The sequence below is a fragment of the Bidens hawaiensis genome, unplaced genomic scaffold (genome assembly GCF_021521415.1).
Source record: "Bidens hawaiensis isolate Kalapana, Puna unplaced genomic scaffold, B.hawaiensis_p1.1 tig00019386_1, whole genome shotgun sequence".
NCBI classification, from domain to species: Eukaryota; Viridiplantae; Streptophyta; class Magnoliopsida; order Asterales; family Asteraceae; genus Bidens; species Bidens hawaiensis.
The window spans coordinates 120748-143300 of NW_027492945.1; the positions used below are offsets into that span (position 1 = coordinate 120748).

A 22553-nucleotide genomic window follows, 5' to 3' on the forward strand; every position below is an offset into this window, starting at 1 on the left:
TTCTGCCGAGTTTCAAGCCCTTGTGATGGACTGCAATGCTGCCGCGCGCTTGGTGGGTCGAGCTGAAGGGTTTACGGATGGGTATGAATATGGCATGTTGAAGAAGAACCCATCCGAATACCCTTACAAGAGCGACGCGGCCTGCGCGGACATGGCCGCGGTGGGGGAGAAGTATATGAATACTCCCATCCCCATCCTTATGCAGGTACCTTGACCTTAATGAGTTTTTCTTGATTAATTTTCAAGTGTTTTGTACTCAATATTTTTCTAATGATTTGCAGATTGCTGCGCTTGCTGACCAGCCCGACCTCGGCGCGTTGAAGAAGTTACTCGATGAATGTGAGAGGGCTGGTGGCGATGATGGTGGCGCGGGGGATGTTGCCCCTGCCAGCGGCTCTGGCGCGGCGAAAGAATCTGCTCCTGACACCGTCGTGATAGAAGACTCCATTGAGGAGGAAGAACTTGACTATGGTCAGTTCGGAGATGAGGAGCGGGCCGCGCCAGATGCTGCGGGAAATGATGAGGGTGATGAAGTGGCTGACGTCGACGTGGAGACTTGAGAAGCCCTTCATCTTTCTCAAATTTTTTTTTTGTTTTGTTTTTTGTTATACTTGTAATTTGTAACTCATCACACTTGTAAATTTCAATGCTATGGAATGAAATTTGTTTTCCCTTTTTCACATCTTGCGCATTTCCATTCATCTCTTCATGTTTGCTTGTATAGATATAAGATATGCTTGCACGTTAAAATAAGAACAAGGTTGTAAGGAAATTATTTACTTAACCATAGTCCTATTTTGTAAGTGGTTTCGCAGTATCTTGTTTATGCTGACATGCGCGATGACTTTTCACTATTCCTTTTTTGCGCGTCGTTGTCGCGCGTTTTTTACATGGAATTATGAGTTTTAGCCATTGTATGTCAGCATGTGTTACTCAGATATCCACTATGATTCCGCGCGCGACCTCGACCTGAGACCTTAACAACTATGATTTGGCATGTACTTTGCCTTAGTTGTGTTTAGGGATTTTTATGATCAGGCTGCGCGGGATGTAAGATGGATGTTTGTGAGTGTTTTGAGCTAAGGCTCTTTGTTTTGGGCTAAGGCCCTGACGTTTTTAGAGTTAAGACTCGTTAACGTGTTTGAGCTAAGGCTCGTAGGTTTGGGCTAAGGCCCTGACGTTTTAGAGTTAAGACTCGTTAACGCGTTTGAGCTAAGGCTCGCGCATGTATGTTTTACTTCGTTTTATTTTGTTTTGAAGTCAATATAGTGTTGTCATATTGCTCCAAATTAATAAAGGAAGTGTGAAACATGTATGCAAAGGTAATAGAACAAATATTGAAAGATAGCGCGAATCATCATTCATGATGGCTTAAAAGCCTTGATTACATATTTGAATTTTTACATGAAGCATTTTCTAAGCTGTGCTGCGTTCCACGCGCGCGGTATCTGTTTTCCCTTCAAATCTTTTAAAGTGAACGCGCCTTTCCCCAATTCTTCTGAGATTTGATAAGGTCCTTCCCAATTGGGGGACATCTTTCCTGGGGGTATTGCGCGGCTAGCTTCATTGTTTCGAAGGACAAAATCATTTTTCTTGAAGTGGCACTCTTTAACGCGCTGATTATAATATTTTTCCAGCTTTTTCTTGTATTTGGCTTCATTGATAATAGCCGCTTCTCTGCGCCCTTCAAGCAAGTTGAGGTCCAATCTTCTTTCGCGCTCGTTATCAGTCTTGCTCATCATGAGTACCCTATGGGATGGGCATCCAATTTCTGCTGGGATCATAGCCTCTGTCCCATAGGTTAGGCTGAACGGGGATTCGCCATTGCTAGTTTTGCTTAATGTCCTGTGCGCCCACAGGACATTAGGTAACTCTTCGACCCAAGAATGAGATTCTCCCTCCAACCTTTTCTTCAGCCCATTTAACAAACTTTGATTCGCGCGCTCCACTTGGCCATTCCCCTGAGGGTGGTAGACCGAAGTGAAGATTTGGTTGATGTGCAATTCTTTGAGCCAGCTGGATATCTTCCTGTCAGTGAATTGTTTGCCATTGTCGCTCACAATTTCCATAGGAAGGCCAAAACGGCAAATGATGTGGCTCCAGATAAATTGCTTCATCGCCTCAGCTGTGATTTTTGCTAGTGGCTTGGCCTCAACCCATTTTGTGAAATAGTCTACCGCCACTACCAAAAATTTCACTCGCCCTTGCGCTTGCGGCAGGGGCCCCACAATATCAATGGCCCATTTGTGGAAAAGCCATGCGGAGGTCACTGGAATCAAGTTGTTCTTTGGCCGCATGGTGTTTGGCGCGTAGCTCTGACATGCCTTGCATTTTTGGATTTCTTTTAGCGCATCCAAGTACATGCCTGGCCAATAGTAGCCTGAGCTCATTGCCTTGGCAACCACCATGCGCGGGCCAGCGTGTATTCCGCAGATTCCTTCGTGAATCTCCCTAATCACATAGCTTGCTTCTTCAGCATCCAGGCATTTCATGAGCGGTCCAAGATAAGAGCGTCGATATAATGTACCATCAAGTAGTTCATAGTTCTGCGCCTTGTGTCTTATCTTTCTCGCCTGTGCGCGATCGTCCGGTAACTTCCCCTCCTTCAGGAATTCCATTATTGGAGTTATCCAGGATGAAGGGGTTGTATGAATTACAAGGACAGATTGCGTTTGCACTGACGGGTTGCTCATCACTTCCACCCTGACATCTTTGCCAAAGTGATCAAAATTAGTCGATGCCATCTTACTCAACGCGTCAGCGGACTTGTTTTCGCTGCGCGAGATGTGTATGATTTTGAAGAAGTCAAACTGCTCAACGAGCTTTTTTGCCTGCTCTAGATATAGAGGCATGGTGTTCTCCTTGGCATCATAAAGGCCATTGACCTGTGCAGCTACCAAGTAAGAATCAACATGTGCCTCTAGCCTTTTAACTCCAAACTTGCGCGCAATGCGCAGACCAGCCAGCAGGGCTTCATACTCAGCCTCATTGTTGGTACTCTTGAAGTCCAACCTAATAGCATAAGTATACTCATGATTATCAGGGTCCACCAGTTTGAGGCCTGCGCCGGACCCTTCGCTGTTGGAGGCTCCATCAGTGAATAGCCTCCAAACATCTTCTTCATCATTTGCTCGCGGAGGGTCTACCTCGCGCTGAGCTTCTTCAATCTTTCCCTCTGGGATTTCCGTGATGAAATCCGCTAAAACTTGACCCTTTATTGCTGGACGGGGCTTATAGGTGATCGTGTGTTCACCTAATTCCAGCGCCTACTTTGTCAGCCTTCCGGAGAGCGCGGGGCGTCGCAAGACTTGCTGGATGTTGTAACCTGTCAGAACTTCAATAGGATGACCATTGAAGTATCTATGAAGCTTGCGCGACGCGTGTGTTAGTGACAAAACTAACTTTTCCATGATGGAATAGCGCGTCTCATGGTCCGTCAGCACCCGACTCACATAGTATATTGGCGTTTGGATCCCCTTGCGATCCACTAATAACACTGCGCATATGGCGCGATCCCCAGCTGACAAGTACAATGTAAGGGTTTCGCTAGGAAGTGGAGCTGTGAGCGCGGGCAGCTTTATGAGATATTCTTTTATCTCACTGAAAGCTTGCTCAGCCTCAGGCGTCCACTTGAATTGGCTCTTCTTCAAGCAGTTCCTCAAAGTGTTAACGAATGGAGTAGATTTGCTGGCGTGGTTCGCTAGGAACCTGTTGATTGACACCAATCTACCATTCAGCTTCTGAACTTCCTTCATGGTGGATGGTGAAGGCATGTCAAGGATGGCTTCCACCTTTTCAGGGTTCACCTTGAAACCATCCTTAGTGACCATTACACCAAGAAATTTCCCCTCTTCCGCGCCGAAAGTACATTTGCTCGGGTTGAGCTTCATGTTGACTTCCGTTAAGCGCTGAAGAGTTTCCTCGATGTCTTTGAGCATTTGTCTCTCCTCCCTGCTCTTGATCACCAAATCATCAACGTAGACTTCTAGATTTCTTCCGATTTGTTCACTGAAAACCGAATCCATAAGTCTCTGATAAGTGGCGCCCGCATTCTTTAAACCAAAGGGCATTTTTGTGTAACAAAAAACACCCTTGTCGGTTCTGAAGGCAGTCTTGTCTTCGTCTTGTGGTGCCATTTGAATCTGGTGATAGCCTTTGTAGGCATCCAGGAAACATTTGAGCTTGAATGGCGCCACGGAGTCCACCTTTGCGTCGATGTTTGGGAGGGGGTAACAGTCTTTCGGACATGCTTTGTTGAGGTCCTTGAAGTCAATACACATCCTCCATGACCCGTTGCTTTTCTTTACCATCACAGGATTGGCTACCCACGTCTGGTATCGGATCGGGCGGATGATGTTTGCGCGCAACAGGTCCTCAACTTGCTCATTCATGGCCTTCGCCTTCTCATCCCCCATGATTCTTTTTTTCTGAGCAATTGGCTCCACCGACTTGAAAGTGTTAAGAGAATGTTGCGCCAAGTCTCGCGGGACCCCAGTCATATCGGAGTGTTGCCACGCGAAGACCGACGTGTATTTTGTGAGCAACCTTTTCATTCTCAATCTCGTTTCGTCTGAAATGGTAGCGCCAATTGTGACCGTTTGCTCTGGGAATTTTGGGTTTAAAATCCACTTCTCTGGCGCATTGTCCGCCATTGGAAGTTTCATTCTCCCTTCCCGCGGCGTACTTGTCACTACGCACAAATGATCGCGGTAAACAAATGTTACGCCTGTTGGTGTAGGGAACCCCAATGCGCCGTGCGCTGGCGACGGTATAGCATTAAATTGGGCAATCGTTCCCCTACCCAGGATCATATTGTGGCATGACGTGGTGGGCAAGACCAAGAAATTGACAACTTCGGCTCGCTTGTGCTCATCATCCCCCATAGTTAGTTCAAACTGAATTTGACCTAGGGGATGGATGATTTCATTTGAAACACCACAGATTGGTGCGTTCACAATTTCGAGCCGCGCTTGGTCCGCCGGGTCTAACTTTCTGAAACATTGCTCATACATAATGTCAGATTCGCTTCCAGTGTCTACCAGGACCTTTGACACTTCGTAATGAGCAATGTGTGTGGTGATGACGAGAGGGCTGCTGATTGAAGGGCCTCCCCTGATTCTTGGGAAGATAACTTGCTGCTCGCGCCAATCTCCGTGGATTTGCGCGCTTCTCTTTTTTGACGTTTGCCCTTGTCGTCCCCCCTCAGCCACACAGATTCTTTTGTATTTCTTGCTGGCAGAAGCTCCTTCCGGTTGTTCATCTTCTATTCTTGGGTTTTTCACCAAGTGAGCCAGCCTGCCTGATTTTACATCCTTCTCGATCGCATCCTTTAAATGATGGCATGCGTCGGTGTTGTGGCCCGGGGACCTGTGAAATTCACAATATTTGCCACTGTTTTGCGGTCCCTTGTAGTGTAGTTGCTTGGGGGGCTTGAATTGGACATTCTCAGTACTTAACACCTGTGAAGGTGTTTTAGTGAGGGGAGTCCATATTCTTGGCAGAGGTCTGCTAGGATCTCTGCCGCCCTCCCTCTTGTCACCCTCCCCGCGATTACGAACATCTTTTTGGGGCTGGGGTGAGCTTGGTTGCGTTTGCTTTTCTGTGGAAGAAAAACTTGTTGGCTGCAACCTGGACCATACAGAGTTCTGTTTGGCCCTCTTCTCTTTGCTGCGCGGTGATTCAGCCTGATGCGCTCTTTCTCTTGCCCTATCTTGGGCAATCTGTTTTTCATTTCTCGCGAAAACTCGCGATGCCTCCATTAACTTGGCCCACGTGGTGGGCATGCCATCTTTGCTTACGAGAGCTCGTCGTAATTGATCACTGCGCGCGCCTTGTATAAAGGCCACGCGCAGGAGTTGCTCGGTTATACCTCCGATTGCCAGAGACTCCTGATTGAACCGAGTGATGTAATCTTCAATCGTTTCATCATTCCTGCGTACGCAGTGCATGATGTCATCAGGATCGCGCGTGTGCCTGCGCTGCTGTACGAAGTGGGCTTGGAACTTTTCTAATAGTTCCTCGAACCCATCAATTTGCCCAGTCGGCAAGCTCTCGAACCATACCCGCGCCGCGCCTCGCCTGTTAGGCAGCGAGCAAACATATGACACCATGTTGGCATCGTCCAGCTCTCTAGGTTTCCCGTGTTGTAAAAACCTTGCAAGAAATCGTCTGGATCTGTCGTGCCGTCATATTTACCCAAACCACTTGGCATCTTGGTCTTGTGCTGGATGGGAGCCTGCGCGATGCGCGCAGTGAACTTTGAGTGTTTCACCAAGATGGCTGGTCTGTAGGGTGTGGTTACGTCCACTTGCCCTCCGACTGGTGGGCTGTACGGCATGTGCAGATCCAGATCGGCTCTGGCTCCAGGCGCCATGTTCACAGGCGCGCGGAGCTGTGAGCCTCCTGCATGAGTATCCCGCGCCTTCCTCATGCTATGCACTTCTTCATCACTGAACTCAGTGTGTGCAGTGTGAACAGAATGTCCTTCTTCCGGCGCGCGCGGCCTTTTTGTAGTCTGCTTATCAAACGCTTGCCTTTGTGTTTGGTCGGCTAGCTTTTTCTGTTTGACCATTTCATTGTACTTTTCTATTAAACGCCGCTGCTCGTTTATGAGCCATTCATTCGGATCATTTGTTTCTTCTTCTGGACCCATTGGTCCTTTCAGTTTCGCCGGGAAGATTTTGTAACGTTAGATCGTCTGGAGGAGTTTCAGTCTGGCCGTGAGGGGTTGTGATGAAGGGACGGTTACTGGTGGTGCGCGTAGAATCACGCGGCACCCTCAGAAACTGTTGTCCCTCATTGACACCCTCACGTTCAATATCCTCCAGAGCTTGATCAGCGTTACGAACGCCAGAAACCATGGTGATTGATTTTTTTTTATGTAGATCTGATGAGATCTGATTGCCGTTTGTAACAGCGGATGGCGCCAATGAAGAAACGTGGATCTACTCACTGGTAGCAGATCTACTTTCCTCGGGTTTTGATTGTACTATTTCACCGATGGTTCTTCTGGATCTGTGTTCTTCCACCTACAAAATGAACAACGCCGTTAACTTACCCCTCAGAAAGGGACAGAGGGGTCCTCTTTGGGGTAACCCTCCGGCGTGAGAATAAGTATGTGTAGGAGAAGATAATAATGTGAGAGTAAGGGAATTTGGAGAGTATTGCTTAATAGCTGAATACTGTATGATTGTGTGACTATGTGTTTCTGTATGTAACTGGCTGTGAGTGAATGTAATTCAATATGATTGAATGTGATATCACTGCCTGTAACTGTCAATGATTGAGTATGAATGTGTCCATCAAAGTGGAGTTGATGCTGTATTTATAGTGCTAGGGTTTCCACTGATTGGGCTCAACCTCGTTGGCCTCCTCCAATCGCATTGCGCCACGTGTCCTCTGGGACACCTGGCGCTTTCTCGTTGGTTGTAATCGCGTGGTAGCACCTGTGTCATGCTGAGTTGTCGACCTTTCATTTGGCAGCTGTCAACATCAGCATATTCTTACTCCTTAAAAAGATGCCTTCTGGAAGATTGTCTGACGTGCACAATCTAGGTTGCCCTAATCCTGATTTGGATAAGGACGAGGTCGATTATGTGCATGTGTGATATGCACCAATCCTGAGGATGCGCGAGGTCTTCTCTTTATTCTCACGCACAGATATTTCATGCGCAGATGTGATATGCACGAGCATGTGATATGCGCCGCGCGCTGATGCGCCGCGCGCATATGTGATGCGCGAGCATATGTGTGCCTGGGCAGATATGATATGCACGAGCATGTGATATGCGCCGCGCGCATATGTGATGCGCGAGCATATGTGTGCCTGGGCATATGATGCCTGAGCATGTTTTGTATGCGCCATGCGCATAAGTTTTGGCTTTGTGCCTTCATAATGTGTTTATCTTGTGGGTTGACCCGCCTTGCTCGGTGTTGAGGCGGGTACATACCTCTTCAAGTCAAAACATTTGGTATAGTCGGATTCGTGGATAAGCTTTTCATGAAAATCAATAATGCCCCTCGGTTTAGTATTGATTTTGGTATTATTGATTTTCACTTTATAATATCCCACAACATAACTTTTCATGTTATTATATATTGTGTTTAATTTAAAGTTGATGGGTTATGGTATAATTAGATACGTTTGGGTATTTTAATTTTGTTTGTGGTATAATAAATTTCTATTCAAACAAAGTTGCAAGTGGGGAATATGTTAATGTCAATCAAACAGGATTTGTTCAACTTGAAGCATTGTTGCATGTGTTTTGAAAAAAAAAATTGGAATTTGTGGATTTTATCCAAATAGTGGCATTGGGTTTGGCATATACAGAGAAGAATGTTCGCAAACAAGAACCCACATATTTTTTAATAATTTCATACTAGCACAAACCAATTTATATATCATTCAGATATCGTCTTCTACATCAAAGATGTTACCCTACAAGTAAGTGATTCATTCTTTTGCATTATATGAATCATGATTGAAGTTATATGAGGGTTGTGGGAAATTAGTTTGTTTATGTGAATAGTATCTAGATGAATTAGTGAATGATCTGCATGATGTAAGTTTCCTAGTATGCTTCTAAATGGCCATTTTAGCTAATGCTATGATCAGTTTAAAACAGAATGTTCTTTTTTTTTTCACATAAACATATTGAGAAGAAAGTTTTGCCAAACTTCCTTCTTGATAAGTTTCAAAAATGCGATGCACATATAAATATATTTGGTTCTCCGAGATGTGGCAAGCCGTGACTCTCAAGAAAGATTTCCCAGTGAAGGTTACGCATGGAAACCAGTCTAATGTGGCTGGTCCAAATGGGTCGTAAGACCCGAATGCTTTTACAAGGTACGTTTACTAATTCTATTTTAAATATGACAAAACCTATGAGTTTTGTAGTTTATTCAGTTTGCCACTAAGGACATGTTGATAAGAACTATTAATGAAGATGTTTGTTTAGATGGTACACACATGGGGTTGATGGGCCACGACCCGGGTAATAACTCATTAGAGGTATACAAGTTGGGGAAACCCGGTGGGTGTGAAATAAATGAAACTTCGAGTTTGTTATTGAACTCGAAAAGTCTAATGGTTTAAAAATAATTTGGTGAAAAGAATTATTTGTGGTTTATTTCTTATTCCTATTATGTAAAGGATGACATGTTTGCATGGTGGGTAGACTCGGGTGATATGAGTCATGTATGCATGGATCTGAAATGGTTTGAGAATTTGAACCGATTGAAGACTTGTATTTATTTGTGAAAAACATTTGTTTTGGATTATGTGTTGTATGTTTTAGGGATTAAAAGAACCTCTTGTCTAGGTTGTTTTAAAATAATTTATGGTTTTAAACTGGTTATTGAATCTATTAAATTTATTTAATCTCAACCCATGGAATATTTGTGTAATTGAATGTTTAAACTTAATATAAATGTCCCGTTTGCTATTGAATCTGTTTGTATGGCATCTTCATCTCAAAGCATGTGAATTATTTTGAAGTGAAAATAAATATAGAATCTTGAAGGAAATGATTGATTCCTTGTTATCTTACTCGGATTTGAGTGGTTGATAAGAAACATAAATTATTGTCTACTAAGTTTGATATGAATGATCTAGGGGAGGTTAATGTTATCCTATGTATGATCATAAAATGGAGTAACAATGATATAACTATGATTCGATCTCATTACATTAAGAAAGTATTGAAGAAATTCAATCAGTTTGATTATTCTTCGGTTAGAACTCCTATAGATCCTAATATCAAGTTTACGTCTAATCAAGGTGATTCAATTTCACAATCAGATTATCCAAAGTTAATTATGATCTTGTAACATCCTAAAATTTATAATGTTGAATAAAGAAAGTTATGTTTAGTAATTTCACGTTTTAGTTATTTAATGTCGAGTAAGGAACGGGTCTTGGGCTTAGTTATTTTATGAACTCGGCCTGTCTCGACCCGTAGGAAGCCAACCCGAGCCTAACCAAACCCGTAGTATATAAACGAAAGTTCTTGACACTTCCACCATTTTCACCATCTTCCTTCACTTACACCCACCCAAACACTCTCATTTCTAGAGAGAGAAGCTAGAGAGAGAAAGTTCTCAAATCACAAATCCGAGTCCACAATCTTGTTCCTAATCGTTTTTGGTAAGTCCCCCTCGAAAATCATCCGTTTTCATAACCATTTTCGACCTCAAATCGAGCAAAAACTCCCATTTTCGTAACTTGAGTTTTCGGGTCAAAAACCGCCTTGTTTTGGTGTCAAAATACAAGCTTTTGTGTTTAAAAGTACTAGGGATCGATAGCCCTTTCAATCCCGAGCATTTCCATGTCAAAAACTTCGATTTTGGGTCAAAAATCTGGAAAATCTGGAAAACCCGTGGGTTTCTCCGTCGCCCAGCTTGAAGGAGTCGAATCAGACTCATTCGATCGAACCAGTCGATCGAATCAGTCCATTCGATCGAATGCGTAGATCGAACAAGTCCAGTCGACCGAATAGGGAAGCAACCGAATGGTCTCCAACTCATTCGATCGAATGAGTTTTGTATTCGATCGAATGAGTGTTGTATTCGATCGAACGTGTTCCTATTCGATCGAACGTGTTCCTGTTTGATCGAACGTGTTCCTATTCGATCGAACGTGATGTATTCGATCGAACGTGTTCCTGTTTGATCGAACGTGTTCCTATTCGATCGAACGTGATGTATTCGATCGAACGTGTTCCTATTCGATCGAACGTGTTCCTATTCGATCGAATCAAGCCAGAACCAAGCTGTTTCCAAGTTCGCCTAAGGTTTAACTTCGCCTGAAGCGAAGTTCGTCTATAAAATAAATTAAAAACCTAATGGAAAATGTGTTAAGGCAGTTATCGAAAATAAAATTTTTCCAAGCTGACCTGGCAGCTTAACCCCAGCCAGGGGCTCTGCCCCTTGGACCCCGCTAGGGGCTGCCGCCCCTAGAACCCCGCTACCAGGGGCGCTGCCCCCGGACCCCCGTTCGTTGTGGGTCATATAAAGATAGAAACGCAACATAAGTAGTAGTAGCTAATTGATACGTGTAAATATTATACAGTTAGCCGTGCGCAGCTCAAGAGGGGAATAACTTTTAACGGAGAGCGTAACAGTATTCAGGTGAGTTTCTAGCCCCATTTATGTGTTATGTTTTCGGGGCTGTGTGCATACTCGATGTGTTGTTAATACATTTATCCTAAGTGATAAGTGTATGCCATATGTGATATATGTGATGGTTATGAATGGTTGCTTGTCGGTACGCGAACGATCTTCGGATATTGCGCGTACTGTCAGGTCAAAAATAAAGGTACGAATATTATACATCGAAGATGTATGAACATTACAAATGAATACTTGTCGGGGCGTGAACGATCTTCGGATATTGCACGTATCGACAAGAGGTATGGTTGTTAAATGAATGATGTAAAGAACGCCTAGGGTGTTCTTATGCTATGATGTAATTATTGTATATGTGAAGTAGGTGTATGCAGTTACACGAATGGTATGTGAGTTCTACGTTCGACATAGTAAGTTAGGATGGCAAATCCCTCTAGCTTTTGTCGGACATAGACTCGGCTGGTGATGGCGTAGTTAAGGACTGCGGGCCTTATACGTAAAGTAGATGATAGATGTAAACGTAGTTAAGGACTGCGGGCCTTATACGTAAAGTAGATGATAGACGTAAACGTAGATAGGGACGGTGGGCCTTATACGCGTTACAGATAATAGACGACAACGTAGTTAAGGACTGCGGACCTTATACGTATTATAGATAGGCATCAGCATAGGAAAGGACTGTGGACCTTATACGTGCTGTAGTTGTATTGTGGTAGCATAGGGGAGGACTGCGGACCTCGTACGTGCTATGGTTTAGGTTGCAACATAGGGGAGGACTGTGGACCTTGTACGTGTTGTGGATGTAGGATGGTATAGGGAAGGACTGCGGACCTTGCACGTACCATAAAGGGTGAACATAGGTAAGGACCGCGGACCTTTTACGTGTTCACGACCTTGAGTACAGGTATAGACGGCGGACTATGAACGTACTCACGGTAGACTGAGGTTAGTGGTTATAAATATGTGTGTATGTATGGTAGTAAGTGTGTATGTAGAACAGAAGGGTAACTAGTGAAGTATGGAAATGTATCTACGGATATGTATGTATGTGTATGTATTGTATGGCGTTCGATTAACTAGAACTCACTCAGCGTAGCTGACTTTTAGTATGCACGCAGGTGAGCTGATTACAGAGTTAGCATGAGGACGACACACGGCATGGATTGAACGGCTGGCATCTGAAGAAAGAAGTAAAGATGTTTTAAATATAAAGTTTTGTGTTATGGTATCAAAGAAAAAGTTTAACGTTTTGTAACAAATGATTGATGTTTTATATTCCGCGAAAAGTTTTAATAAACTCTGATTGAAGAACTGTGTTTATGAGTAAATCCGACGCTAAAGTAGGGCTACCGGGTTTGGGGCCTTACAGATCTATGCTATGATTAGCACAAAGACTTACGTAATTTATGTTGTGGGTAATTTGAGCAGATATACTAGTAATCCTAATGCTCAACATTGGCAAGCAGTAAACAAACTGCTTAACTATGGATGTGTATTCTCTTTTGGAGAATGTTTCAATTCTTAGGTAATTAAGGAATGAATTTGCATCATTTGACAATGGAATACACGTTTCTAGCATTAGCAATAACCGATAAAAGTGGTTGAATGGCTAAGAAACTGGATTTATGAAATTCTATTGTGGTCAAACCGATATCACCAGAATCTATTAGGTGGGATCGTGCTGGCTATGAGTTATAGTGGAAAGTCTAGATGGTTATATATTATACAATGCAATGTGTGATGTCAGTTGGTTTGTAATATATGAGTATAATTTGGCTAATGATCTAACTAAAGAGTTAGGAAGAGATCTCGTGAACATATCAGTCATGGGGATGAGTTTAAAGTCCATACTTTAATATCATGTGTCAAGACACCCAATTCCCATCAAATACAACGTTAGATACTGAATTCAATGTGGAAAGCTTGTCATAGAGATATTGGAACACAATATCGTAAGCATCCCAAGGTTTGTGTTCAGACCGTAAGATAAAGAAGGTTGAAGTATAGCTTCTTAATAGTTCATTGATAAATTGCAGTGTGCGTGCGAGAATAGTGAACTACCTATAAGAATATGAAGTTTAGCCGCTTCAAGAAGCTTTGGACTTGAGCTATGATATATTCTTTGAAGGATTAGGACACATGCTAGTAAAATATTGTGTCGAGTGGAATTTGGATTTATAAGCATATGTGTATTTTTCCTTCAAGTATTCAAATGGATAGCAACGGTTCAATCCATAGGACACCCCGATATTCGAATATTTGGATCGTGTAATTTACTAAGATGAAAATTCAATCCGTATGACATTTTCATTTATGCATACGTTTGCGTTTCTATGACGATGGTTAAGTTAATCATGGATATCACTAAAATATAGGAGGATTGTTGGTTATTTTAGTGTTATTGGATTAACTTGTCGATTGAGGAAATAACGTTAGAGATTAAACGAGTTAGGTGACGCGGGAGTGCGAGCTTGTTTAACAATAATGTTATTTGAGCTTTGTATACTTGGGCTTAATTGTAATGTTAAGTGGGCTTTTAACTAATTTATTTGGGCTCATAGGGAAATGGGTTTGGATTATATATTAATCTTTGTTTATTAATTCGCTACATAATAATAAATTATCTGACTCCATCGAAGATATTGAACAGAGAAGACGGTTACTTCTTCTCTGGTTCTTCATCACAGATTCTTCAAAAAAATCCAATTCCATCTACAGAATTCTCTGTCTTATCCGATAAATCATTGTGTGTAACCCACAAATAGGTTTATCTGAAAGTGATTCACGATTCAGAGATTAATCCAGGCAATTGTTAAAGAAACTAAGATTGAAATCATGATTACAGGTTTGCATCATTGATCGAATTCATCCTCCAGGTACGCAAATTATACAACAAAGGAGGGGGCATGTTTGTTTTAGTCGACCTTTCTAATAAATCAACATTCGGTTTCTAAACCTACGAACATAACAAAGGGTGTCGAGGGGCGAGGGCACTCCATGAAGAGCCGATTTAAAGTACAACCCCAAAGAGGAAGGCACCAAACAATTCTGTTTAAATTTTCAAACAAGTTTGCAGCAGTGGCTATGTACTCACATGGTCTTGCTTTTTACAATATAATAGTAGTAAAAGGTTTTTTTTTTCACAATGACAACCTACAAGGGTAGGTTCGCCCTGGTTTAGATATGACATGCAATCAATCTAAACAAACAAGTCTAATTAGGTACTTTTTATTTGGCTCAGAGTTTTATTGTTGGGGGTGATAAGTTGATTATTCATTTAGAATTAGAAGTATATTTGATTGCTTGAAGTGAACAACAACTATTATTTCCAGCTAAATTAACTATTTTTTTTAAATATATTAAGTGCGTGTTGATCAAGTGCGTGTTTTTCTTGAAAACAATATTTGAACAAATACAAAGACTACGAAAAACTATACGCGTGCTTGTTTCCTAAAAGGTTAAATAATTTAGAAAATAAAAATCTTAAGTAGTGTTATAAATTCATATTCTTCTTGAGAATGCAATAGTATGACGGGGATTAGATATGATAGTGATGAACTGGATTTAAATTCGTTTGAAACTTTTATTACCTTTTGAAACTCTCAAGCCCTACCGATGTTTAAAAATATTCAAGTTTTCCTGATGCATTAACTGCATATAGAGTCTTGTTGATTACCCTAGTATTCGAGAAAAAAAACATGTTCAAATAGAAGTTGTTGAAGTCGTACTTACGATATGCATATCACAAGATATACACTTATTAAGAACAATATATTAGAGAGTATGAATTATGGAAAGTTGATGAATAACTTTTTTTGGCAGAATGCTGTGGGTGTTTGTATGAGGTAATGGAGAGAATAATAAAATAACTCACGTAAGTCTATGAAATAAAACTTAGAGAATTCCAAAAATGATCCAAAATATGAGAGATATTCTTGTTTTAGTCCAATGTTTAAAAAGTTTCCTATAAAGTCCTTACAAAAACTCACTGGGGCAACACATTGGTATAACCCAATAATATATTGCCACGTGTTATAAGTCTGACCCCACCCGGTAGTTTTCTAACCAAATCCATCGGTCCAGAGAGTTTTGGTAGCAAATCTGTCTCCGCAAAAATCATCTCATCCGTGATGTTTGATCCTGTTTTCATCTCCTCCGTGAGTTTTCCAAAAATGTCGAAAATCATCTTTTTTTTTATATTTATCGGTCTAGACGAATTTCTAAGTGAATTTTATATTTGAAGATGGATTTCAACCAACCCTTTGTTTATTCGTCAACAATGGCTGCAACAACATATTACGAAGGAATCTTGTTGGCCATGGTGCTTGGAGTCATGGGGGTGCGATGGCTAGCGTCCTAAATACCATACAACATGGTGGGCAAGTAGGGATGGTTTTTGAAATGTATAGAAGCAATGCATGTTTCTTTAAGATGATGCAGGAATCCATAGAATTAAACTTGAAAGAAGAGATTTGGAAAGTAGAGAGAATGATGAAGTGTTTGAAATGAACGCTGCATTACATCTTTGAAGAAGCTTACCCGAGCTTAGAGATGTTGCAACTTCATCTTCAAGATTAGGCAGCGACATTAAAGATTAGTTTGAAATTTGTCTCCAAAGAAGAAATTCACTTGAAATTCGTCTAGTCAAATGAATTTCAAAAATAGATAATTTTTGACCTTTTAGAAAACTCACGGAGGAGATGAAAACATGATCAAATATCACGGAGGAGATGGTATTCGCGGAGACGAATTGCTACCAAAACTCACGCGACCGGTGGATTTGGTTAGAAAACTACTGGGTATGGTCAGACTTATAACACGTGTCAGAAAACTAGTGGATATCGAAATCTATCGGCGGAATTCCAAAATGTATCGCATACGTGAGTTTTCAATAAATCATTATCTGAATATTTTCAAATTTTAGATCAAAATTAGTTTCTCTCTCCTAAAATGGATTATTTTAGGATTTTTTTTTCAATAAAATATCCTATTACATAGAGAATCCAGTTCCTTCTACATAGGGAATCCATTTAATCCCAGAAAGACAAAATCTTATCAAGTACCTTGCTATCACTTACCCAACGACCTTAGGTAATCTTTATCTTTTTCATAACCAAAAAGTTATAATGTTCGGATTAAATCTATTTGTGAACTGGTCTTATCTGTTGACTATTATGTTGATTCATCCACATCATTAATGAATTTTCAAAAGTTGGTTAATGCATTTATATCTACATTCATTGCGTTTCAAGATAAGTTTTACATCAGTTGACTAATAACCTCCTATCGATCAAAAGTAAGGGTGGCAAACCCAACCCAAATGGATTGTTTTGGGACAAGATGGATAAATTTTAAAAGTAAAATGAGTTAGGATGGATCAATAAAATTCTTCAAGTGGGTCAGGATGGGTTGGAAATATACAAGTGAGTTTCATTTATAGGTTAAAATGGGTCAAAACAAAATATCCAAGTTATCCAAAATTTATCTAATTTTAAAATACACAAACTATCACATGCGAAACAAAACTCATCCGAAACCCAAAAAATGATCAAAACGAAACAAAAACCCCGAACCGACTAAAACGAAACAAAAAAACAAAAACCAAACTGAACCGAAATAGAAAAACGACCACAACGAAACAAAAAAAACCAGAATGAAACCGAAAAACTAACCAAAACGAAGCAAAAAAGCGAAATGCAACCGAAAAGCTAACCAAAACTAAACAAAAACACCGAATCAACCAAACTGAATTGAAATAGAAAAACAAACAAAACGAAACAAAAAATCTGATATGAAACCGAAAAGTTGGTCAAAATGAAAAAAAAAAAACGAAATGCAAATGAAAAGCTGACCAAAACAAAACAAAAAACACGGAACCGACCAAAACGAAACAAAAAAACCGAAACGAAACTGAACCGAAATAGAAAAACGACCAAAACGAAACTGAACCGAAATAGAAAAACGACCAAAACGAAAAAAAAACCGAAATGCAACTGAAAAGCTGACCAAAACAAAACAAAAACACTGAACCGACCAAAACGAAACAAAAAACCGAAACGAAACTGAACTGAAATAGAAAAACGACCGAAACGAAACAAAAAAACTTAATTGAAACTGAAAAACTGACAAAAAGGAAACATAAAAAACTAAATGCAATTTAAAAATCGAATCAAAACGAATCAAAGACACCAAACCGACCAAAACGAAACCAAAAACTGAAAAGAAACTCAACCGAAATAGAAAAACAACCAAAACGATACAAAAAAAAAACCGATATGACACCGAAAAACTGACCAAAACGAAACAAAGAAAAGCGAAATGCAATCAAAAAGCTTACCAAAACGAAACAAAAAACTGAAACGTAACCGGCCAAAATAAAACAAATTGAACCGAAACGAAACAACAAAAAAACGAAATGAAACCGAAAAAACTGACTAAAACAAAACAACACTGAAACCGAAAAAACCGAGAAATCAAAACCGAAATCATTGAAACCGAGCAAATACCGAAACCGACCGAAATGAAAAAAAAAAAAAACAAAACCGAACCGAAAAATACCCCGAAAAACTCGAACCTGTAATGGTACAAAACGGTCTTTTTTTTAATGAACGAGGATGACGGGGGAAACATTTTAGTTATTTTACATTTTGCGTTTTTTATTTATATTTTGAGTTATTATTTTTTAATAGGTTTTTTGAATATTTTTTTGAGAGGTTTTTAAAACCCTTTGTATGTCAACCTTCACTTAGGTCAAGATGGGTTAGCTTTACCCGTCTTGATCCATATCCATCTTAACCCTTTATTTTAAAAATCCATCCTGACCCATACCCATCTTGACCCATCACCCAAATCCAACCCAACCCAACCCAACCCAACCCACTCACATTGTCACCTCTAATCAAAAGTCTTAAAATAGTTTGAAATTTGGAAAAAAAAAAAAAAGAGAAAACTTAACTGAGTTAAGTTTTTTTTAACAGAGGTCCAATGAAAACAAATAGTATGAAATATGAGACCGGTGGTAACAAATTTTTTAGGTGAGATTATTATTGGTTAACCTCTAAAATATAAGATTAATAAAATCCAGTTAACTAGCTATTACAAAAAAAATTCCAAATAAACTTTATATTGGATACATTTATAGATAATTATTTTAGTATGGTTCACACCATTACAATACATGATCATATGATGCACACCATTACAATACATGATCATATGATGCTAATTAGTACATTTCTATAGATGTACGAAAGTAACTATATTTTTGACACACGTACTAAAACTATATAGCCATATCAAAGAAAATTCACATCAAAATGGATTTCATGTCTCCTCTTGTTTCGGTCAATGAAATCTCGACTTCATAGTATGCTGCAATAATTGTAAGGTTCTTCATGGACGACTTGCATGTGCATGAGGTGGGCATGATAAGGAGGATACGGATGCGGATATTGAAATGACTCTGGTATTAAAAGAGCTTCCTTGGTCTTCTTTGGTGTGGCGACCGGTTCGTAAGGTTTCTTGTCTTCAATCACACCAACACTTACTATCTCTGTATGACCGATGCTCTTTCTTAGCATGTAAGTCAAGCAAACCGGGTCAATTCCTTCTCCGGTCAATGCAATATGCTCTTTATTCGGCCCCACTAAAGCTACCGAGTCTACGCCTGTTTATTCTTTTCCAAATTCAAATTCCGGAATAAAAAATCTTATGTTTTCAATTTTCATAACTGTACCGGTCATTAAACTGGTAACAGGTCCACTGACAGGACTGGTTAAAAAATCGATGATATGAAATTTGTTTTAACCTTTTGTGTTTTTTTGCGATTTTAACACAATAGACAACATAAATATTGAATATAATTGCATGTATAAGGCGGTAGTTGTATCCGTAAATATTTCTTTTAAAAGAGAATAAGCTTTTCTTAGTTGGACAGTCAGACCAGTAACGCTACTGGTTCATGGTCCTAGCTCTAGTCTGGTCCAACTATGAGTCGACAGTGACTAAAACAACTCAAAAATTGTCACGGATTGCTTGATTAAAACATTTTGGATGATTCTACATTGGAATCACATGTTGAAACCATATATAAGGAAAACATTTTGAGAAAATTGTAAAAAAGTTTTTGAATATCTTACCGGAAACCTTAGCAGCGATTGTTAAAGCCTTGCGACTCTTTTTCTCGTCCTTCATCGTAACTTTCACCACAATTTTTTGCTGGAAAAATAATGATTCATACAAAATGCATGAGATCAGTTGATTCAAACAAAGTTTAACCCAATGAATAAATAAATTAGTTACTACCTTGGCCATTTATATATAATAATCTTATGATGTTGCCTTAGTGATCACTAGAAACTTGAGACTTGAGGAGATGCTTTAAGAACAAAAAGGTATGTTCTACTTATAATAAAAGGTTGACGCGGCATATTAAATAGTCCGTACTATAAATATGTAAGAAATGATGTAACGAGAAAGAATATGTATTACACTATTACTCAGAAAGTTCCACCAAAGGGCCCTCAATTTAAATAATGGATTGCAAGTAGACATGACACGACACTATGAATTTAATTCGATATGATCACACAACGAGTGTTGTGTAGAAATTAGTTAGATTAATGAGTTTGATTTAATTTTACTTTTTTTTGTTATCAAAATGTTTTTTTAAGACATGATAAACCATAAAAATATATACAACATATAGGTACCAGAATATTGTTCGATCAGTGTTTGTATTCGATAACAAAGTATTTTTATTTTGAATACAACTTTGTATTCAATAAAATATACCTGCATACTGAGAAAAAAAAATGAACATAACTGTGTATTTTATTAATTTTTATAAAAGTTCACGAAGAAAAGTTATTAGAGAAGAATAAAGTTATATGATAAACAAATTGGTTTAAGATATATATTATTTATACATATAAGGATTATTTTAGTGTTATTTATACACGAAAAATCTCAATTACCCCGTCCCCCACCCCACACACCCAAAAAAAAGTCGGTTGAGCCCTTCAACCGTTGATGGACGGGTAAAAGAGCGTGTTATAGGTGCTTAATATGGCGTGTTTAATTGTTTATATGTATTGAACACATGTACTTTGATTGGTTTTACGATTGTAGGTGATCAAAGCTTAAAGAAACTAAATTGGAGTATTTAGAACTGACTGGAAATGAAAGTAATGATATATGATATGATAGAGAGTTGAAATAGAAAGAAGTGGCCGCAAACGGGGAGGAAAACAAAGTTTGAATGAAAATTTTATGAAGAAAACATTGTTTTGGTGCTGTAGCAACCGTAGGCTACGTGGCTCCACCGTAGCTTACGGTGGAGTTGGCACCGTAAGGAAGAGAAGCAGAACCGTAAGCTACGGTGGCTAGGCCGTAGCTTACGGTCTGACCTAAAGGGAAAAGCGAATTTTATTATTTTTCCGTTCATCATCTTAACACCTACCAATCACCACAATCATCTGTGGTTTCATCATTCCAACCGATAATCGAGCTAATCTTAATGTAGAGGCAAAGCTAAACCACTTGTGACCACTTCAGGGTTTGCATATGAACTAATTATTTTTATAAAGATTACATGTATTGAGATTTAGTTTTGATTAATCTTTTGGTTGATTGAATCTATATGTTTATTAGAATTGATTAAACAATTGTGTTTTTGGGACTTTTGTTTATCATCAATTATTTGGTTTGTGTTCATCAACATTTAGGATTAAGTTCTTATCGTTATTGAACCGTTTACCATTAATCATTGATAGATGTTAAGTTTTATATTAATGAACCAGTAATTAAGTATATCGTGTCAATTGTGTCAATTCCTCGGATTAAGTTCTATGAATCATCATAATCAAACTACTGTGTCTAGTAATCATTTATCTATTCTAATAAACGAATCATGTCTATGTGATTTCTCGATTTGTATAAATTATTGTCAGTCAGTTTATAGCATATCCCCAACCTTAAGTGTAGTCACTGTTTTCTTAAATTATTTTACAACCAAATTTATAATTTCCAAACCGCTTGACATCGTTTGTCCGTTTAGTTTAATTAATAATTAATAAGTCATTAGTCAAACCTGCACTTTCCACTGGTTTTATGTGGATTCGACACATTATTTGTCCTTGCTAGTAAAGATATTTTATAAATGTTTGTAATTAACCTTTAGACATTGATTACGCTCTTATGAAAAGCATCTTGAGTTAGCCACTAACAGTAGCAATCAAAGCGAACTTCTCTACCCAAGTACTCGTTTTTTAATTCAACAAAATTCAAATAAGGGATGGACCTAAAAGGCGTCGACACTCTTTTAGACATATTACACATTTATATTTTGAGTACATCTTTAAGTTGCTATAACGAATGCAGATATCGTAACAAACATAACCAACAATGCACAGCTAGATAGTCTTGTACTCTTGTCTTTAGTTAGTTGTTTCAAAAACATAATTAATAAAACATTTAAAATTTGGTAACTTGGTCATGTGTTCATATTACATTCAATGAGTCTGGTAGCACTGCATTTTCAATGTTTGTACTATTTTGTCTTTTTGGTATCTCATCAATAGATACGCCCTCCTCTTATTGACAAACACAAATCTTATTCAAGCGTCTTATATATGCAGATTTGAACATCAACTTAACTGAGTAACACACCGAGGTGACATGTTTGCATTGATAAGATATAATAGCATTTGACAATTACATTTCAATCGTCACTAAGAAACACATCTAAGCATCAATTTAAGTGAGTAGCGTTCATTTATAAGAGCATGGGCACATTAACAAAAGCACAATCATAGAAATTTTGAAATACGTTTAGCCCAAATATTACTCTTACCACTAAATCAAATAAGAATAGAATGCACATTCAATGTTAACGTGTTGTTGTGTTTTCTTTTTGTGTAGTTTGTTTATTAGGGCATTTGTATTTGGGTAATGTCGTAATGCCTTGACTCACATAAGCACAAAAACGCCCCCACAACATTATAGATGGGCGTTTTTAGAGGCATAGGCGTTGAGCAAAACACGAGGGTGGGTACTCGAATACTTGTTCATTTAATATTCTGCATCGATATATAAGGTTAAAACACCTCACTGGACTTTAGTGTTTTTTTATTTTATTTTTATTTAATTTCCAAGCGAAGCCATTAGACACTTAAGTAGTTGTGGGCATTTCAAGGTGAAACATAAATAGCAGTGACGTGAAAGAACGTTTTTCAATTTTTAGTAAAACAGTTATGACACTCTTTTTAAATAGACAGAATTACAAATTTTGTCCTTTAAAATAAGACGAATTACGGTTCGTGTCCTTTTCTAAGTTTCCTTGCAGGCGGTGTACTTTAAACTTTTTTTTCCTACAAGTTTTGTCCTTTACGCTAACTGGGTTAGAAAAACTCAGTCCTTTACGTGAGGCG

The 22553-nt window shown here is 39.2% G+C and overlaps 1 protein-coding gene across 1 annotated transcript; it reads right to left on the reverse strand.

Annotated features, from left to right (window-relative positions):
- Nucleotides 1-18314: 18314 nt before the first annotated feature.
- LOC143558258 (heavy metal-associated isoprenylated plant protein 46-like) lies at nt 18315-19801 on the reverse strand. The gene is made up of 3 exons (XM_077047127.1): nt 19429-19801; nt 19263-19341; nt 18315-18790 (listed from the first exon to the last, which is right to left on the reverse strand). Exons 1-3 carry the CDS (start codon nt 19435-19437, stop codon nt 18486-18488), a joined length of 393 nt encoding a protein of 130 aa, XP_076903242.1. The 5' UTR covers nt 19438-19801; the 3' UTR covers nt 18315-18485.
- Nucleotides 19802-22553: the final 2752 nt, after the last annotated feature.